This window comes from Thermobia domestica, chromosome 5 (assembly GCF_964235325.1).
Source record: "Thermobia domestica chromosome 5, izTheDome1.hap1.1, whole genome shotgun sequence".
NCBI classification, from domain to species: Eukaryota; Metazoa; Arthropoda; class Insecta; order Zygentoma; family Lepismatidae; genus Thermobia; species Thermobia domestica.
In genome coordinates this window covers 298,798,537-298,821,090 of record NC_137458.1, presented here as the reverse complement: position 1 = coordinate 298,821,090, position 22,554 = coordinate 298,798,537, and the positions used below count along the sequence as shown (strand labels likewise).

The 22,554-nt window shown below is 34.9% G+C and overlaps 1 protein-coding gene across 5 annotated transcripts in view; it reads left to right on the top strand.

Annotated features, from left to right (window-relative positions):
* cnk (connector enhancer of ksr) overlaps positions 1-22,294 on the top strand; it is a 111,876-nt gene extending 89,582 nt beyond the window's left edge. For 2 of the 5 annotated variants that reach the window (XM_081760343.1, XM_081760344.1), the window contains exons 15-16: positions 3,873-4,557; positions 7,944-22,294. In XM_081760343.1, the coding sequence (XP_081616469.1) occupies positions 3,873-4,553 (681 nt within the window). In that variant the 3' untranslated portion in view covers positions 4,554-4,557; positions 7,944-22,294. Of the gene's footprint in view, positions 1-3,872; positions 4,558-7,943 lie in introns of those variants that run through there. The other 3 variants (XM_081760347.1, XM_081760346.1, XM_081760348.1) reach the window with 3 other exon arrangements.
* Positions 22,295-22,554: the final 260 nt, after the last annotated feature.

Genomic DNA, 22,554 nt, shown 5'->3' with positions numbered 1-22,554 from the left:
TAAGTCAGGCTCTTAAGTAATTATAAAGGAAAACTTTACTTTTTTTTTTCTTTCAGCGTGTAATATTTTTAGTTAATGAAATTATCATGTGAAACTTATATAAGAAAGAGTGCCCATGTTTATCAGCAAGGTGTTTTTCCTTAGAAGAATTAATTTAAGAGGAAGGTCACTAGATTGTAGATTAGAGTTTATATTAAAGTAGGATAAGATAAAATCTTAGCTCAGAACAGGTTTTCAAAAATCCAGTATAACTTAGTAAATTTTGAACATTATTGTGTGTCCAGTATCAAGACACACAGACAGGTAGGAATTATATTAAGGTACATGTTAAATAGATACACGAAAGAGAAGCAAATTATGTTAAAATGCTTATCAGTGAATGTTTTTCTTTGGTGATACATAGCGGTACTTAGTACAGCAGCTTTCCTTGAAGATTTTCTTTTTAATTACAATTTCTCTAGTTTTTTTTTTTTTTAATCTATATTCTGCGAATACCTGCATTAGCATTGTGTGCATTAATATCACAAATGAAAAGAGAAATGAAGATATGTCAGATTAAAAATGTGGAAATTGCTGTAGTAACGTATTCATAATAAGAACCGGCACTTTTTTTTTTTTTTCAGAAAAAAGACAGTACTATCAATTCACATAACATTTCCAGATTGCCATGATTTGACTGCATATTATTAACAACACAAATGAGTCCATTAACCGGAAGTATTCAAGCCATGGTAGTCTGGAGGTGTTTTAAAGTTTAACAACGTTCTTAGCTGTCCCATGTTTAATATATCTTAATGCAAAAATTAGGTGTATGTTTTCAACCTTTTTATTTTCGTTCTGGTGCCAGACATAAAGAAATGTTCAAAATATACTCACTGGTAGTTTTACCTGTTCTTTGGAAAGCAGTTGTAAGATTTTTGTCTTATATTTAGTTTCTGTTTTCAGTTGCTTTTAGCAAAACGAATCAAATTACATACATAAATCCCAAATTTATTTTTATAGTTTAATTCAAGTTGCGAAATCATAAGTTGATTGAAGGGATTGGGGAGCAGACGGGTGTAAAAAAAGAACTCTTGGAATGCAATACCAGAACAAAACTCATAAACAGTACAAACTATACCAGTATTCAACATGACCATTTCGCTTTTTGCCTCTATTTTGTTTTCAAATTGCCAGATCATGGTTAATTCTAGATGTGTTCTGTTTTCCCCACATCAAAATTCACCCCTTAATTACGAGGGTGATTCAGATAGTAATGCCTCCAAGGTGATACCTTTATTTATGTTTGACAGGTAGTACCGATACAAGTATCAGTGGAAAGCTTGCAATGTTCGCTACAAATAGTCTCCATAGTCTCCATTACGGGCAACATACTTGTGCCAATTCGAAACATTTTTTAAAGCCATCGGCGATGGCGAAGTGTGGTGGATGCTGGCGACACCATTACGGAACTGTTGCTTCCATCTCCGCGCTACCACTATAGCATTGACTCTTAAAGTGACCTTAAATTTAGGGAAGAGCCAAAAGTCGCAGGGCGCAAGATCCGGACTGTAGGCAGGATGAGGCAGAATGTCAACAACACTTCGCTAGCAGATGGGACAGCTTTAAACTTTTTTGGCGGAGGAGAGGACGTGTGGTGGTACTCCATCAGCTGACGCTTCGTTTCCAGATCGTAATGGCGTATCCACGACTGGTTGCCGGCGATGAATATTCCTGGGCGTACAACTTTCCGCAGTCAGAAACTCAATGACAGCTCGCTGTTTCAACCGGACATCACCACTGAATGTCATTGATTGCTCCATTACTTTGGAACGAAAAGAACTAGGAAGGTGGAACAAGTAACATTCTATAGCTTACACGTAAGCGCATTAATGTAAACAGGTCAGAATGCTTGCAGTACTGTTGGCCAAGTAGTGGGCATTACTTTCTGAATAACCTTCGTATATATTGATTATTGTTATTGATTTGCATACTTCCTAAATAGTGTCACTTTATTCATCTCCAGTAACTTTTTAGTGGGATAATTTGATTCCAAATATATATTAAGTGGAGAAATCACTTCCCATCCTCTGGGACTTTGCACACTGATTTAATATCCTTTTTATTAAAATATGTACTATAGTTACCAAATTTAATTTTCTACGTAGTAACTGGATATTTTTCAAGTTTTATTCACTGATTAAAATTGAATCTTCTTCGAACTGAGAAATTTCCAACATCTAAATTTTTAGACTAAACTAACTGGTTCTAGAATTTTTGTTTCTTTTCATACTGGAGAGATGCTGCTGCTTAACGATCACGTGTTTCTCGAAAATACACAGAAGGAAGCGGACTGAGTTATATTAATGATATAGCTATAGACAAAATTGTGATCAAAAGTGTGTACTTTTAATATTTTTGTCTGTTTAATACTCAAGATAACTATGCAAGTGGCACATTTTTCTAAGTACATAGTAAGCTGAAAAGAATGAAATGGTTCTACAGGGTGACGCATAATACACGCATGGGTTTGAATAATGCGTAACTTTTTTGTGTGGAAATTCATGCAATTATTCCTGTTCCTGACATGAAGTATGTTGTTGAAAAATGTGAAAAAACTAGGTGTTAAAATTTGTGTCCTTCAAATGACTGCCTTTCTCATCCTCAGAGAGAATAGCTCTTTTCAGTACATTATCCATAAAGTAGCAGAGAATTCCTGGCTGTAACTCACGATATTTTCTATTTTCTGATATTGCGCTCATGATTGAACGCCGTGGACGCTATACGCTTGCGCCAAGTGTGGATACAGCTTTTAGAGTTTTCCTTTGTCGATGTTTGCTTATCCCTCTATAGTAATTAGATACTTCATGAGGCATTCCAGGTAGTAAAGGCGAACTCAGCATCAGGTCAGTTTTTCCCTTATTATTTACCCAAAGTGATAATAATCATAACAATAATAATAATTAATTGGTAGAGAGACGTTTTGTTGAGTTTGCCGTTATGAAAGAAGTGTAAATTGCATTTCCCCAAAAGAAGCCTTCGATGAATTCGCCCTTACTACCCGAAATGCCTCATATTGACTATGTAGCAGACTACAACTCTTTATGAGTTGCCAAGCCAGGGAGTTGAGTTAGTTAAGTTTAGAGATGTATTATTATTATTATTTTGCTTACTCTGTGTAGGGTATTCTAAAAATGGCACCCACGGACAAGAGAACGCTAATATTCAGGTCAAAATGAAGTGAAAATGCTAAATAGTGATATACCCACCAGGGCCTCCTTCAGCCGCTATGGGGAATTGAAATTTCACAATGTGGCAACGTCGCAATTTAACCATTAGCATTGCTCCTCGAATTCATCAAGTAGTTACACCGATTGTTACGCTAATAAATTATGCTAGTGTCAATATCAACTTTAACTGTCATCTGGAAAGAATCGATGTAACTGTTCGATGGTTTGGTAGATCTTTTCTGAGGTTCTTTATCTACTACGTTGCTACATGGTGCAATTCGCGTCTCCAAACGAGGACCCGCAAGTATGCACTTATATTTTTCATTTTATCTTGACTTGCAGAATAATGCTCTGTGGTCCGAGGGCGCCAGTTTTTCGAACACCCGATATATGCCAAAATAACCTAACATTAGACAAATTGTGTGGAATTTCTTACAGGAGTAGTTACTGAAGATAAACAAAGGTATTGAATGATGAAAGCTTCCCATGTATCGTAATTTAAATATAAATCTAGGTATTAAGACGTGTTAAGTTATGAATGAAAACATCTGATATCCACTTGTGAAGAATGACCACTGATAATTTTAACTGCACACAAATTAAAACTGCATGATAGTTAGTAGTTGAATTTGCAGTTCAATGGCGTATTGTTGATATTTACAGCCAACAATGGGAGTGTCAATGATTGGAAAGCAGAGACGGTTTGCTCTTCCACCATTCTCATACAGTCCACCAGGAAGTCCATTGTATCGCTCCCCAGCATCTCCGGTGCAGCCAAGAAGCCCGCTTCTACTTCCTTCTTCTCCACCACCTTTCGCTGTAGACAATATTTACTCTCCTACCCCTACAAACCCATCACCTCTTGCTAGTAGCTGTGATTTCTCATTCCCAATGGATGATGGGATACCAGCACCCAGCGGTAATCCTCCACCTCCAGATTATCCTGGCTTAGAGTACCCTCCTGTCTTTGAACCCGGTACCTATTCCCTTGCCGAAGCATGTGCTTTAAGAGCTCGGCATCGAGCTAGTGCTATGCAGAATTCGTCATCGTCTTCTTCTGCTAATTCTATCACTAGTCCTAGTAGCAATAGTAGCTTCTCTAATCCTAGTCCCAATCCTTACGTTGTGACGTCGAGCATGTTATCTGAGCAGTATCACTCGTCTTGTACTAACAGCATGTCGTTCTTCCATAAGCAGAGCAGTGCATGGTCTAGCAATGCATGGGATAGAGTTCCTCACCAGTCCATAGGGACTTCCTCCTCTCCAAACCAAAGTTCACCTGAAGGAGCCTCATCACGAACATATCAAACTGCATCCACGCAGACCGACACCTCTGACTGTTAAATAGGTAAGTACATTTTGGTTGTGTGCAAATCCATGACTTAAAAGTACTAGAGAGAGAGAGAAAAAGAAGTTGAAGGTTATCATATACCTAAAAGTTAGGGAATTTCCTAAAGGAAAAGAAAAAAAGCATATGTAAAATGTATTGATAATCTTAAAGTAGATAGAAATGTAAATATAAGTTATCCGCGTGCTGAAAGTTCCATTACCAAAAATTGATCGTACATTTCAAGACGTTGCCTAGTCTTTCTCAAAGGAAAGGAAGGGAAAAACTTGGGAAAAGCTTTAAAGAAAAAGCATAGCACAACTTAAGAGTCTTCATCCCGGCGAAATTAAAATACCGCTAATTTTACAGTAATTATGTGATATATTCAAATAGATAAAAGATAATTGAAATATGGAGCAAGAGCGCCCTAGGCAATATTATTTTGCGTGAGGTACCGTTATCACAAGTCGCCTAGTGGCTTTCCGTTTTCAGCTGTTTAGAAACGCGAAAATAAATGCCGATTTTCAAAATGGCTCGAAATCGAAAGCAGATAAGTGAGTCGTGATAACGGTTTCTTATGTAAAATAATATTGTCTATGGCGCTGTTGTTCCACATTTCGATTATCTTTTATCTATTTGAAGATATTACATAATTACTGTAAAATTAGCGGTATTTTAATTTCGCCGGGCTGAAGGCTCTTAAGAATTTGTTCAATGATATTTACAGTCAGCCTACCTGGCGCCGACCGTGCCTATCTATGGAATGCGCCAGGTAATTTGAAACACCACCATTGTTGGTTTGAGGGGGGGACAATGGCTCAGTGGTAGAGCTCTCGTCTTTGGTGCAAGGGGTCCCTGCTCAATCCCAGACTGTGAGACTTTGTTTAAGATGACATCTTGTCCGTGAGTTTGCTTGAGGCTACTATTTCTTTCATAGTAATTCATTTTCACTAATCAGTCGTTTCCGTGCATATGAGTGGAACATAAAACTAGAAATTTAATTTTATTATTACTTTTAAATCTTATTAAAAATGTTCCTCGTTTTCTGCTCGTGTTTCCCACTAAAACTGCGATGTGGTGTCGTCTTACAAACTATACTGACAATACTTCCGTTCCATGAGTAAAATATATCACGTAGGTAAGTTACGGTGCCCTTGGGATGGAAGGATCTCAGGTTAAAGTGGCTATGGACATCTAAATTTCTTTATATTTACATTAGACATAAAATATTATATTTTCCTCCTCCAACATAGATGAATAGCGTTCTTGCTTTGCAATAGACACACCTCGGGTTTCAATCTAGTTTTCCGTCAGTTCCAGCAGGCAAATGTTAAATAGTACCTTTAAACACAAGCTCTGATCAACCGTCTTCTAAACTTCGTTTTAAATTTCATTGTCGGTTATTTCTATTGTAAAGTTGCTGCATAACTGGTATCTATGATTTCGTTAACAAATAAGTTAATAAATAAATAAATACTGATTCGAAATAATATAAAGGCAATTACGGGACTATTGGCTGATTATTTTGGGTTTTAACGGTACAAAATGTATTTCGTACACACCACTCCACCTAAGTGTAGTAAATATTTTATTTTGATTATTTGTTCTTGCCTGAATTATGGCATATGAACGTCACAGGTTAAAGCAAGGAAGTACCTTATACTTAGACATAGGATTTTTATGCAAATGCATGTTTTGTTTTGTTATATGCATCTCTGTTGAACTTGGTAAGGGTTTCTAACAACAATAATATAGCTCGAATTTGAAGTTTTATAGTGCATATAAGTGCATATTTCGAAGGTTAACGTATATATTAGTGCTTAAGAGCATATTCAGCATATTATAAGTTTTTATTTTAGATGTATGCTTATAGCATGGAATAAATCCAATTTTAGTTTATATTTTCAATGTATGTATATGTGTATGCAATAGAACGGACTTTTTGCATGGGAGGATGGAATAATACGTAGTTTGTGGAGGGTCAGTAATGTTAGCAACCGATCAGCAGAGCCGCTTTCAGTTGCCAAGATGTTAACAGAAATATAATAATGATAAAGATGTGGTAATATTATGATGACATCAATTCAGAAAGAAGAGACGCGAGGAATGCTGCTCAGTGAATGTTTAGCACTAGTTGATGAAGTTTGGCACGAGCTCCAGTCAGTTTCTGGCAAATTCGAGCACTCTGTGTGAAAGAAATTGACGGATTGTTATTGCCAGAAATTCCGAGTATAAAACAATTGAATCCATAGGAAACTACCTTCAAGAATAAATTTTAGCTTGTCACAAAATATAGATACTAAACGTGCTCGCCTTTATAAATATTGTCCAGTAACATCTGCTGATGCTAAGAGATCATTTTCTGGCTACAAATGTCAAACCGACGCCAATAAATGAAGAGAAGCATTTTGTGATATACTGTAAGGCATGAAAACGTGTAGAAAAGTGAGGCTCGTAGTATTTCGCTTAAAGTAAATGCACTCTAAAATATAAATGCGAAGAAAAACTAGGGATCGTGTGCTCATATCACTGTTTACTTTAATCTCATAATTTGTATGTGTTTTAGAAAGTTAGGAGTATATAAACTGTAACTATCATAAAAATAAATTCTAAAGAGAAGTCTGAGAAAGGTAAAGTACACTTTCAAAGTTATATTTCACCTAAAAACTTTGTCACACCTTTGCTGCATGTTTGGAATTGCCCTATTTTATTGCATTTTAAGTGCATATTTTAACACATTTAACAGTATACTTGCATGCATATTTAATGAATTTTAAGTGCATAAAAATCCGATGTCTACGTATAATATTGAGGAACACATGTGAAAGTACTAGTCCTTCGTTATCTCGTGAGTGAAGTTGCATCACTCACCTTGCCATTATAATTAACAGTCAAGTATCTCCGAAAATGATAACAAATGTGAGGGTTACAACATCTCTCATGTTTCCCGTATGATTTTGTTTATCTGTTGTAGCGCCGAGGCTATTTAAGACTGGGCAAACAGATTCTTACAACGAACTGAATGATAGAGCGTATGGGTAGCCTAAACGCTGCGGAAACATACATACAGGGACAACGCTCTAGGTGTTCGAATTCCGGGACAAAATTTGATATATATATATATATATATATATATATATATATATATATATATATATATATATATATCCCTGTGCTAAGTTTTACAAGTTCTGGGACGTTCGGATTCCGGAAGCAGTACTGTATTAATGGTGGATCTTTATTATGTGAGTATGTTTTCGTAGAAAGAAGAGCTTGACTTTAGTGAAATGTATTGTCATGAGAGTAGAGTAGTGTATTTTCATGAGAAAAATAAATTATTTTCGTTTAGAACATAAACAAATAAATGCCAATGCTAATAGTTTTAATAGATGTCTCTGTAATTTCAGAAAAAGCCGATCTAGACTAATAACCAATAATACACTTTGCTCAAGAATGTATGCAAGTGATGAATAGAGGAACGCAATCACCAAGTTCTCAAATGAAAACAATCATCTTGAAGAGATAATTAAAACACTTCTAATTACTTATAGTTCTATTATACTTGTTACACAGAGACTGTTTATTTACTTAAAATGACACTTAACAATCATGTAATCGTTTGTATTATAGAGCTCTCGATACAGCAAACATTTTCGAACGCTTGTGTGTGCACCTATGATAAGGGGGTATCTATGTTAACAAACATGCCTTGATATATATATGTTCTCAGGACGTAAACAAATGCTGCTACCAGTGCCGTGCCGTGGAAAATCAACGCCCGGGGCGAGAGAATACAACGACGTCCTCGTACATACGAGTGAGGTCGACAGACCAGCGCAAAATGTATGAAAATTTTCAAAAATAAATCATACTTCTCCTTGATTTTGAGCACTTTTAATTACTTTTTTCCTTCTATTTTATACGACAAAAGTGTATTGTTGTTATAACCACAGAATGTAGTGATAGACCCAACAGCCATTGAAAATTTCATCAATACACTTGCTTGTGTAGGGGCAGGTGGCTCAGTGGTAGAGCACTAACCTCTGGTGTGTTGAGTACCTGGTACCGCGCCCAAGTAAGTTTTTGGTGGGCAGCATCGTGTCCGTGGGTTTTCTCGGCGTTTTCCCATTTCCCACCACTTTCTCATTCCACCAATTCTTCCATCATCATTCACTTGCTTTAATCATAGTCTCCCTTAGCCTGAAAGGACATAGACGTGGGATGTTAAACTAAAGATTTCATTTCATTTTCGGTTGTTTGTGTGTACATTACCGTATATTCTAAGCGTGTAATTCGTATATCATTTGAAAATATTGTGTGTCGAGAGCTCTAGGTGTGTATATGTATGTGTGATTATTGTGCCTTATAAAGTAATAAATGTAGAGAGAAAGTACATACAGATGATACATTGTAAAGGAAATACATGTTTATATATATAAATTATATGCACTGTATAATTCATATTCGTGTTGTCAGTTACCATGTGTTTAAGAAATGTTAAATAGTTGTAAATATGGTTGAAGTCTGTCTCGTCGTAGTGACTTGTAGTCATTAATTTTTACAAAATAGATGTTATTCTATTAACATAGGTAGTAACACTACTTAGAACACTGTTTAATTATAAAATAATCAAAAATACTTGCCATTTTATGACCTCTACGTTTGCAATACTATTGTGCTTAGTGTTAAGGGAGGTACAATATTGGGTCTTCGTGTTTTATATAATTTACTGTAGAAAAATGTGTAATGTTCATATAATTTTATACGTATTTTTTTTTTTTTTTTTTTTGTATAATTATCGTAATGTTTCTGATGCATTATAAGAAATTACGTGACTCAAATTGCATCAGGACGCTACTAGAAAAATGTTTCTTTAGTAAAGGGACTCAGGTAAACACTAGAATTCACATTCATCCAAAAGAGCCTAATTCACTGTCATTAAGACACACTCTAGAAAAATTCTTCAATTCGATTAAGAAAGAATCTTTCATTCTGAGAGAGTTTGATGTGAATCTCATTAGTCAAGTGAATTTTCAGCAAACATTATAGTTAATAGCCAAAGCATTAACAACATTGTTAATATAGATGTATAACAGCGGATGTGGAATCATGGGAATGCCTGTTATTGTACTGTAGTGGTATACATGTAAGTGCCATGATCGGAATTTTCGTCATTGTACAGGGCTAACATAAATTATTCATTCGTTTTGAAAAAGCTATATTTTCAAAAGTATTACATGTACACACATGAAAAGAACCACAAACTCACCAAGTTTATACACCCTCTACAAATATTTAATATGTGCTCCTTTGGTGACACAACAAACATCCAGACGATACTTGAGCTCATTCCATGCATTTTATAGCGTAGTCCTGTCAATTGTCTGCACTGCAGCACTGATGCGTTCTTTGAGTTCGTCTAAAGATTCCGGTAGTGGGAATACGTAAACAAGGTCCTTAACGTACCCCCACAGGAAGAAATCGCAAGGCGTTAAATCAGGAAATCTGGGAGGCCAGGTGCTTTTCTCTATACACAAACAACCAGTGTCCTTGAATTGTCAATAACACTGCAAACTGCTTTGTTTACGTGGCGGTTCTTTTCCATACTCTTCTGAAAGCACGTTGCACAGCTATAACAGATGAACATCTGGCATATTCAAGCACAAAAACTTTTTTTTTTCTTGCTTTCCCTCCATTTTCGACAGGTTCTAACCTCGTACTGCTACACTGCCACACCCAATCGGAAAGATAATGGACTCATGCTGCCATACAATACAAACTTTGTAAGTTTGTGGTTCTTTTCCTTTATCTTTCATGTGTGTACGTGTAATACGTTTGAAAATATAGCCTTTTCACAACGAATGAATCATTTATGCTCACCCTGTATTGCAGTACATTAGGTTATACTTTCACATTGATCTGTAGTATATCGTTTACGAACTAAAAATACGTAATTCAGCTACATAATCTGTACTTGAAACTGACTTGAGATATCACAAGTTCCTCTATAAAATTCGTTCCACAAGTGTCGCAAGATCACTATCATGGATATTTAGTAGAAATTGTTTTTGCTAGACTCCATGGTTTTCGAGCTATATCACTTTGTAGTTAATATTATCGTATATTGTATCTATGAAACGACATACTTTGCAAAAAAGTGTGCACTAAGGTTGTTTTACTCATTTTTTGGAAGTATTCTATGTGGTAGTGCCATTTTTTTTATTTTTTATTTTTATTTTATTTTATTTTATTTTTTATTTTTTTTTTTTTTTAGAATACCCAGAGAAATGTATATAATTCCATTTGTGTGAAGAAATGGAGAACTAATTGTAATTATCCATAGTAGCGTCGTGATGTAAGTTAAGTTACGTAATCCATTTATGTTGTCTTTTTAACTAAATGTAATGGGTAATAAAACGTGGGACCGGAATGTTTATTTAACATTTGTAAGTAAAATGACTGCATGCATGCTTCCCAATAAAACTTTTTAACGTAATGACCATAAGGACGGTGATGTTCTTCTATATTGGTTAGAAAAAAAAGCATTATTAGTAGATTAATAAATATTTTCGTAAATTAAAATTCGCGTCTAAGGAAACTTTAAGACGGGGCATTTGTAGTTCTTCATATATGCTTTGAAGTTATTGGTTGGGTATTTTAAATATTAGTTTCGTATCTGAGATATTAATCTTGTGCATTGGTTCATATAGTATAAGGTTAAGTTGCAATAGTACTATCAGTATTGTTTCGTTGCCATAACAAACTGTACCAAAAGATGTTTATGGAATATTGTCATTATTTGTGTGATACATGGCACTAAAGTGACAATGGAGAGCTTGCCCTACAGAGTATAATTTCAGTAATTATTCTTATTTCATTCAATAAACAGTTGGAAAAAATTGACTCATTTTACAATAATTGAATGTTGCTTTTTTAAATAGTACTATTCTCAGATCCATCTTACTTCTAAACGGCAATAAACAAAACTATTAGTATTTTGCTATTCAAAAGATCTAGTCTCTGTTCCCCCTTAGTTCTAAACGGCAATAGACAAAACTGTTTGTGTTTTGCTTTTGAAAAGAAAAACTAGTGTCTGTTCCCTCTTACTTGTAAACGCCAATAAACAAAACTATTAGTATTCTTCCACTATCCAACTAGTCTCTGTTCCCTCTTACTTCTAAATGGTCATAAACAAAAATAAATGTATTCTTCCACTTTCAAAATCCTGATTGGCTGGTGATGCTTCACTCCCACACTTACAGAGGGAAGGGCAAATTATACTCGTCCTTTTGCCAAACCTGAACCACTAGGAAACATGCGACATCTGCCTTTTAAAGTGATCGTTTTCTTCTGTCCTGAAAAGGGAGAACCAGTATTATAACGATCAATATGTTTCTCATATGCAGAAGTCCACCCTTATTGCTTTAGCACAGAACATACCACAAACAAAGAATACACACAGACAAGAATGTTTGTGTATGCAGTGTGGAGATCCGTTGTGATTGTTCGCACGGCGAAAGAACCGATATTCGATTGAGTCGCAAGTACCGTTTTCGTATGTGACCTCAGCTATCACTATGTTTTTATCTGTTTTGCTTGTCTATAAGCAGTAAAGTCAGTACGGAATGATCAGATAGAAACTTAATCCTACTGCATATCTGCCTGTTGCTCATTTGTTTTTGCTGTTACAGCCATTAAGAACCTAAATAAAAGCAACCATGTATTTATTTCATTTCAGTTTTTCTTTCTTTCTTTATACTGCTGTATCTAGGTTTGGACATACAGTAGTTACCTGGTTATTTTGTTGTGTGCACACACCATGACTCCTTCACCACACGATAGTCGACGATTAATTCAAAATTTTCACACAACAGACGTCAGATCAGAAGATAAATCCATGGTCGAGAAATAAGAGGCGCTACTGTACCCACTGGTTATGTGAAATTTCAAATTTTCACTGAATTAATTGTGTATATTCCTTGTCTGTAGCACACGTGGATTGAGAAATCAGCCATTCTTCCAAGTTAAAAGCAGAACACAAACTCGTACACTTGAGACTTTATCTTCATCACATATGCTTACACGCAGATTTTATTACTTCATTAAGTACATTCAACTGCATAGAGCCATTCGCAGTAGTTTCTTAGTTTTATATGGTCCCGTTCTTAACTCAGCAGCAAATCAATTGACTTTAGGTACACGAAACTTAGTTTATAGTCATTTGGAAGTAAGATGGTAGTCAGTGTATTGTCAATGAAAAATCAGACTGCTTCTCTTTATCTATTATTATACAATAATAATATGTCTTTTCAAAATCATTTCGTGTCTTCCTTTTAGGAAAATATTTTTTTATTTGTTATATATAGCATTTTGAGCACCCACTGATATTATTAATATTGGCGTGTTTTAATAATGTTTTTCTGTCTTTTTTTTTTTTTTTTTTTGGTGCTATTAATAAAGGAACATTGAATTTCCAATACTTTTAGGGTCAAAGTTGTATATTTCGAATTGATCTGGAGTTTATACAAAAGCTTCTGATTGAGCGAACAGAAGCAATCTCTTCATTGTTTTCACTGATACATTTAACAAGTTGCTTGCCAAGAGTAGATTGTGTTTGCAAAGTTGTTAACTCACCTATTACATTTTTTCCCCTCAATGTATGTATTTGTCGTTATTAAGTGCTATAAACTGCAAAATTCAAAACTATTACTGCAATCATTGGTGGCTCATTTCAAGTTTCGGAAGTTATGACACATTTGTGGGTACCATGGACAAGGTGAGATCGAAAACTGAGTATTTCGGCTTGGTGCGTTTTTGGGTCACATGGCAGTAACCTAATTCAAGAGTAACATTTTTTTTATTTTTTTTAAGTTAAACATACTACTACACCATTTCTTATATCATTATTAGAATTAGGGTCGAAGTAATTAGAATTTGTGATTTTTAAAAATTGTTTGTGTATAATCTCATTTATTCAGCTCATAGAATTAGTATTTTTATTGTTTATATGGATTGTAGTGCAACGGTAGTAATGTATATTTTAAGTATATTAAAATTTGTTGTGTGTATAATTCGTAAAAATAAACAACTTAAAAATATTGTCACATTTTCTATAAAAAAAGTAGTGGTCTGTGCTGCAGTTCATTTTCTAATAAATCAGTTTGTTTTTGGAAAATATTGCCAGTAACTTTTGAGCTTGCTGAATGAAAGAACAAAGAATTAGTTTTCTTTGGAGACAGCAAAAATATTGCTTGATTTTAACCAAAATTATATGCAGTGCCGTGCCGTGGAAAATCAGCGCCCGGGGCGAGAGTATACGACGGTGCTCCCGTACATGAGTGAGGTCGACAGACCTCCCGCAAAGCGCCACCATAATTGGCGCGAAACGTAGGAAAATTTTCAAAAGTAAACCGTGCTTTTCCGTGATTTTGAGCACTTCTTATTACTTTTTTTCCTTCCATTTTACTATATATATGTGCACATGCATTTTCCTAACATAACATTATAGGACCACTTCCTAAAGCAGGAAGGTGATTTAAGTACATATTAGTAATATTCCAAGTAATTTTTCTCTCTTTTTTCTTTTCTTCTCCCTAATTTTGCGCACCTTTACTTCGGTGCCCGCTCGCTTCCCTACGGCACGGCAGTGATTACATGATTTTATAACATTTTTTCTTCTTAGTGAAATTTTAACTAGGATTTTAAATAATAAATAAGTACATTATAGCGTGATATTCTTTATACTTAGTAAGATATAGGACAACAACTATTATGGACGTAATTGAGGATTTTTTCTTTCAAGTTAGTGTATTTTTAATTTTTCTCTCTATGTATATTTGAACAAATATAACAGTGTATGTTGTATTTATATATATTGCTCAACGTATACTTCCTGATTGATTCGATTTTGTAGATATTGTATAATTAGTTCTATTTTTATAATATTGTTGATGGGAGCTACTGTGGCGCTTCTAGCAGGTCTAGGAGTTCTTCTGTTTTGTTTTAGTTGACTGCATTTCTGTTTTTAAAATGGAATAAAATTACAAAGAAAAATAAGGGTATGAAAATGTTAACTAATATTATATAAATTTCTTTGTGTGTCATTGCCTTTTGTTAATGGTTTGTCTCTGTACAGAGATGGCAGGAAAATTACATACGTATAGAACATCTTTCGTTGTTGTTTTAGCCATTATACAAGGGGTGTTCAATTGTATTCTTCTTTTTTCCAACTAAGCCATAGATTTAACGACAGAAGTAGCTATTTTAACTAGAGTACTTTAAGGTGATGTTCAGTTTTTTTCTTTCTATCGTTACTAGCTAAATATTCTGTCATCATTGACAGATATCTTACATAAACTATTCCACAATTCTAGCTAAATATTCCGTCATTACTGGCAGATCGTTTACCATAAACTATTCTACGATTGTAACTAAGTATTCTTACGTTATTGACAGATCGCGTACCATAAACTGTTCTACGATTCTGCAGTAATCTTTTCATGTTCGATTTCTGATGGGAATGCTTGTCTCGGATGAAAAACCGAGTAATGGTTCGGATTCTACTTTGAATAGTATGTCTGCTTCATGTACTCTTGGTGCTGGTAGCGTACTTAATTCCAATCAGCCACCCAACTAATCATTTCATGTTTTTTGTGCACGTGATCCCAGTAGGGAGGAATAATAGGTTCGGGCACAAACTTGCTTAATAAGTAGTTCTAATCCCAGTTTGGAAACAGCGAGTACTGTCTCATGTATCCTTGGAGCTGAAAAGGGAAGTTAGATCAACCAATCAGCCTAATTCTATCTTGTCTAGTTTTCGGGTATTACGTCGTGATGTAATTCTAAACCGACTTTCATTTCTCTGGTTCTGCAGAGTCTGTATTTAGTATTGTTAAAATTGTTCGAATAATGAATTAGGGCATTAGACTGTATGAATTAGGGCATCTTCTGGGTAACATGGATCCTGAAGATAATGGTGACAAGATCAGTGAAACAATCTTCCTTTCAGAGTTATATATACACTCAATGTAATACCCGAAAATAAGCGAGATATGTCAAATTCTTCTGGTGAAAGTTTAACTCAACGAATCACAATCTTCCTTTTGATATATGATTATATCTTTTGTATAACTAGAGACCGGATGTTTTGGCATTATAATCCTGGAAAATAGGCATTTAAAATTTAAAAAATAGGCACTCGAAGTAATGAAGATAAATACTCAATACAATTAAAAAATAAATTCAAGTCAGATAATGTTCAAAGAATATAGAAACATACCTGTTTGTTAATATCTTATTTTTTTGTATATATAAAAACGAAGCTTGACATGTATTCCATTTATATTTGGTAAATACATTCTATACAGCACTTTATCACTGCACATTACAGTCCAAAGTTTCACGGCATCTTATCACTACAAACAGCACTCACATTTCTCGGAAGCGGCAGGATTCTTTCTTGAAAAAATAAATTATATATCTTTCCAAATAGTCTTATTTCGAAGAAAATGCATAGAATAGGCAGCATTAGGCACTAAAGCAATTATTTAGGCAGGAAGAGGTGAAATAGGCAAAATAAAATTGACTTAAATTGAAACTATAACCCGCATGTAAACTTTTCATACCTTTAATAATAAAGAATATGCATTGTGCCTACGCATATAAACTGAATCAGTTTCTCTTCTGTTCAATTTACACCATATAGCGGAGTTGCAATTCAGGATTTCTGTGTGGGTGGTGACTAGTTCGATTGCCATCGTCAGAGGATAGCTTCAAGACATAGTACAAAGATGTGATAATGTAATTTCATGTCGGCTTTGACTTTCGGGATTGGAAGTACAGCGTAACTGGAAAGTGTTTTATCCGCGATAAAAAAAAAAAATACATTATGTATATTGGAGTGTGAAACTGAAGGAAACATTTGGTTCCCTCCATTAGTCTAGTGGCTAGCGCGCACGGGACCCCTGCTTTGATTCCCGGTGGGAGAGCCTTCAAATTTGAACTCATTGCGGAGGTTCGAATTCTACCTTGCACTAAAGGTCCATGTCTCGTATAGCCATGGTGTTGAAGAGAGATGCTAAACTTCAACAACCAACAACTGAAGGAAGCATTTGATCGCTGAAATGCTAAAGATAATTCGTGCGAAAATATACTGCTTCTTGCCTTTTCGCACCAGTTTAATATATTAGTTTTACAATATAACTTTCCTTCTATCTGCTAGTACTGCTTTATTTTTTGAATTAACTCGGAGAAAAAAGAAATCTGAATACGTGCAAACCTTTATCATTTAATTGGAAGCTAAAGAATACAATTGAACATTCGTCGTAACTTTTATGTGATGCATATGATGAAATTAAGAACACCAACTTTGTTACTAATAGTAATAGTTAAAACAAAAGGCTATGTAAATCATAGCTGTTATTTTTTTAAAGAAAATAATGTACGAGGGTTGGTCAAAAATTATCCGCATTTTTGGCATAACTTCTTACATTGTCATACTGACCTCTGTCCTCGTTTCTTTTATTGTTATGCTGTTCTAGTCATGCTGTAAAAGTTTGATCCTAATTTCTCCACTTGTCTTCCTTTTGTTGCAGGTAGGTAATGATCGGCTCCATTAGAAGTTTGCACCAAAGAGGAACAATGAGCAGTGATCCGGTTTTTGTGGTTGGAAGGTGTATTAGGGACCGCAATCGATCAAAGACTTTCGGCATAATACGGGAACAGTGTCTTGGCGCAACGGAGTGTCTAACAGAACCTGTCACGTGCACGCTCAAAGTTGTCATCATTTCTGGCCGTAGATGGTAGTCCGGCTTCTTCCTCGTGCGTAATAACACTTGTGCGATCATTTTTGAATTTTTCGTAAACATTCCGTTGCGGCAAGACACTGTTACCGTATTGTGCTGAAAGTCTTTGGTGGAATGCGGCCCCTGATACACCTTCCGACCACAAAAACTGTATCACTATGCTCGTTGTTCCTCTTTGGTGCAAATTTCAAATGAAGTGGCCATGATCTATCTGCAACAAAAGGAAGACAAAAGGAGGAATTAGGATCAAACTTTTACAGCATGACTATAACAGCATAACAATAAAATAAACGACAGAGGTCAGTACGAGCAACGTAAGAAGAGTTACGTCAAAATTACAGATAATTTTTGACTTATCCTCGTATAATTCTATCATCTTGCTTAACCCGTGAAAATATTCTGGGGGATACGATTAAAAAAAAAAAAAAAAAAAAAAAAAAAAAAAAAAAACAGACTTCAAAACACCAGCAGAAAATATTGTTAACAACCCATTAGAAAATGATAATGGTAGGAATACTAGCTTATATTTATATTATCTCTTAATACATTTATTTAGAGTAGAAGAAACAGTTAACAGGAATGTAATACATAATTTCGTAAAGTTACTGTTTAATTTGTTTATGAGATCCCAGTAAATATAAATTGGTGTTCTTAACAGTCGTATGTGTAAAAAATGTTACCAATTTTTATGCATATTCATTACTTAATATAATCTACATGTTTATGTGTCTTTCTATATAAAGAAATTGTTATACTCTTTATTTGCAGTAATGATGTCTGTCTATATTGTGTATATATAAAGTACGACTTGAATAAGATATACAATCATATTTCTTTTTCTAATCACACTTTTACTTGTAGATAGGCTATACAAAGAGCAATACAATACACAATTCCTTAATTAATATACGCATTAAAAGAGTTTGCACCACTAACATTTTTTTTTTATAAAAAGATGCAATATTGTTACATTGTCATTTATAGAATAACGAGAAAATTCTTAGCTCATATGTTCATATACTATTTCTGTAACAATTTCAAATTAGAAGATACCGTAATTCTGTTGTATTAATATTAAAGTCGACTAGAAAGGTGTTTATACGTTATTTTGGAGAAACCTGCAGAAAGAATGTTAACTTATTGTTGCATAGTTTAAATTTATATACGAGGGTCGGTAAATAACAAATGTAAAGTGTTGAATAGGATCCAAATACCGTGACGTTTGTTGTGTTGGAATAGTGGATTATTAACAGAGCTGTGTTTTAGATTTTAACCTATGGTGTACATCGGCCAGAGAGCTTGGGGGGGGGGGGGGCAACAACTGGTTATTTGTAAGCGTTTGACTGTGAACACACAGAAAAAGATCGAACCAAAAGGGTCATTCCGTAACGGTTTGCAACAACGCAAAATGTATGACTTAGTTTGCGATAATTGACATAGCAGTTATGACTGCTTTTTGCGTTGCTGTGCTGTACGCAGAATTTTGCGAAGACTGGCATAGGATGACTACCCCCCCCCCCCTCCAGGTCTATATATGCCTATAATAATCCACTATTGCCACGCCAACAAACGTTAAAGTACTAAGCTCTTATTGTCCACGTGTGTATATTTGATCGACCTTTGCGTCATTTTGTGGAGCAGTTGCTCAAATATGAAATTAAACTACCACGGGAAATTCTCATTTCAAAAGAGAGAGAGAGAAAGAAAGGGTAAATAGCGTTAGAACACTTTTTCCATATATTTTGTACACATGTGTATGTGTTAATTTGTTATACTAACGTAAATATTAACAGCAGCAGTACGGGACGTATTATACAATTTATTTCACTCTGCATTTGAAATGAATTTACTTTCCAAATTATTTTATTAAATGGAAAATACATATTTAAATATCACCAGTACGTATCTATTCGTGACTGTATGTAACACCAAGTAATGTAATGGCACTAACTAAATGAACATGTGCTTCATATGTTAATGAATCTTGTTACCAGTCGTAATTTTTTATGTCTCTGCGTACTTGATAATGTGAAATACCAATCCATACAATACTTCAGTTCAATTTTGATAATAAAAAGGTCACACTATCTCACAACGCAAATTAAAATCTTTTAAAATAATTATAAATATTTTCAAATAATTTTATTATTAATTTAAAAGTCAGCTGTGTAAGACAGAATTGTACGCAAGGTTAGTTTTGGCTGTTTTAAACCCTTTTGAGCAAGACATTTATACATTAAGGTATGTATACGAAACTCGAAATTACATAAACTTAAGAGCTTGTGCAATCAGCGACAAAAGTTGTTTCAATTGATGAAATTAGTTTCTTGAATAACTTGAAAATGGAAGGACAATTTGAGTACAATTTTCAGTAAATTAAAAAGAATGTGATTTTATGTACGTTCCAGCCTTGAAACTCGGTGAAGCGGTGTATATTCCACTATTATTCCCAAAATAAATTTTACCAAACGGAAAGAATTTTCGTCGCCGGCTGTACACTCCTGACGAGGTCAAAACTCTCATTGCTGTATTTACGGTGCTTTTATTTATTTGTTTATTTATATTACTTAAAATCCCGGTGAAAAAACAATTTAAAAAGTAGATTTCATATTTACCAAGAGAGCATAGATGGCCGGTTGTCATTCTGACTTCCCAATTTAGAAGTCCGAGAGTTCCGTTCGTTATTCTCCAATGAATTACCCTCACCACCATCAGACGAATCGTAGGATGGTATCTGGCCAACTTGTATCTCATTTTTCATTGTTAATATTTTTCCAGTGTAAATAAGCTCTCAGCTGAATCTAGGACTCTTCTCTGAAATAAATGAAGAAATAACTATGCTATCTTGAGGATGAAAATATACAAGGTGGAGCAGTTTTAGTTAACATACATAATTTTAGCATAACATGCAGGCTTTTATAGGTGTTCCAGTTTTATTTATTATTCACAACTTTTACTCTTTTGGCTTACAATATCTTACTTGCATTATTTGTGGAAAATAACGTCTTTCAAATGCGCGCGCCTTAAGTCAGATCATCTGAAAAATTGATGTGACAACGACAATGAGTTCTACAGGATTGTTTGCCTTCATTTCTTTATTTTTTTTTATTATTTTTTTTTGTGGGGGGACAGTGGCTCAGTGGTAGAGCGTTCACCTCTGGTGCATGGGGTCCTTGGTTCGATCCCAGCCCACGCTCGCGTTTCCTCCCACTTTCTTCCGCTATTTCATTCATTTCTTATCATCACCATCTTTAGCCTAGCTGGCATAACCGTGGGACGTACAACTTAAAGATTTCGTTTTTTAATTCTTTTAGTGAACACTGTCTTTCAGAAGGAAGAAGTCCTGGTCAGTTAAGTAATGTGAAATGGCAAAAATTATCTTATTATGTCCATTTTGATGCGTAAGTGTGCGCTGTGGCTTAATTCATATAGCAGTTGGTATTGATTTTGAAGGTCAGAAATTAAAAAAAAAAAAGAAAAAGAAAAGAAGCAGAAGCACTACGACAAACGCTTCCACTCACAGTTATTGGTTGGTCCACAATTTGTTTCAGTTAGGTTTATAGACCAGTAACTTCATCATTATTACATCACAATACAGGGCACAAAATTTCCGGTCGCCAGGTCGCCATTGGCGACTAGAAAGTTAGAGCTGGTGACCAAGTTCAGTTGGAATGGTTTTTGCCTGAACTTACAGAGCTGCGTAGGTTGTTTCACACGAAAATAATTGTCACTGAATGAAAGAAAACACGGAATGTGAAGTCTTCACAACGGACATGGAAAGTGAAGCCATGACAACGTTGTAATTCGCCCCTCCTTTTCCACCCTCAATCGAAATGGTTTGCTTCCTGGCGCGTTCAAAATTGATTACCCTGAATCTATTGAGTTGATTTTAGTTTATCGTCCCTTTCAGCAGCGAGGCTATATGAGACGTGGACCAACTGATTAACGTGGAATCCGAATCACATGAGCTCCCGCCGGGAATCGAACCCGGGTCTCCCACGCCAAAGGTGCGTACGCTAACCGCTTAGCCACGAGGGAGCTCTTCCCTGAATCTAATTGTCTGGTTTTCAAATTTTATACCCTGATGTAATCTCTTTCTTTGTAAAACCAAATGGTGTTAGGGAAAGACCTCTCATAATTTGTATGTGAAAGAAAACTGGCGACCATCATTTTTGGATTGGCGAGTGCGTCTAACTTTGAAATTTTGCGCTCTCCAATACTTCCAGATAACTATGTGGTATCCAGTACTAACTTGTTTGCATACCCCGTCATATCACTTGAGCTAGAAATAGAAATCATTGAACAAAACAATGGTTATTTTAAAATAATAACTGTGTAACAGTTTCGCCACAGTTATTATTTTAAAATAACCGTTGCTTGTTCAGGGATTTGTATTTTTAGTTCAAGTTATCTAAGATAGCAAAGCTTATGTGAACCGTTAGTTACCTGTCTTATGCTTCATCAGAAGGGGCTAAAAATTCAGGATAGACTTATGAGTATTTTTTTTTTTTTTTCACACAAAATATACACTACTGCATGGAACAGCGCTGCATGCCTTTTGAACTCGAAGAGCAGAACCTTGCTTTAGCTGTTGTTGGATAGTAGTGCCGATTGAAATATGCATTTAGATATTGATTTCGTTCCTTGCGAAATCCCTTGTGACCATCTCTGAACTGAAGTAAAGTTACTATTTTTTTTAAATAAGTCATATATATTTGGTATTTCACCCAGTTCTGTATTAAATCCAAAGTTAAATTATGTGTATGTATGTATATCATGTTTTTATATTTGCTAGTATTATTATTATTTTTTTCTACAATTAATCGACTATTTAAATATGTGAACGTTACCTCAGTGTTATGGACTTCTCTGGTATACGTATGTTATCTTTATTTCCTAGTGTTTATCTACAATGGTTAATAAATAAAGACTGCTGGAAGCTTACACATTGAAAAGTGTTTTATTTTGAATTAAGAATGTCTAGGGTTATGTAGTTCCTGTTTAGAAAATAGTAAACACAAGGTAGTTCGTTATTATCTATGAGTTTACTCACACTTGTTGACCGAGTATTGTACCGTAATAAGAGGTGTGAACTCGTACCAGTTACCAACTAGGATGAATATAATATATGGGATGAACATGTGAATGATTTGTTGAGGAAAGTAAGTGTGAGAGTCAACCTTATACGTAAGCTTAGTAAAATTATGTCTACGGA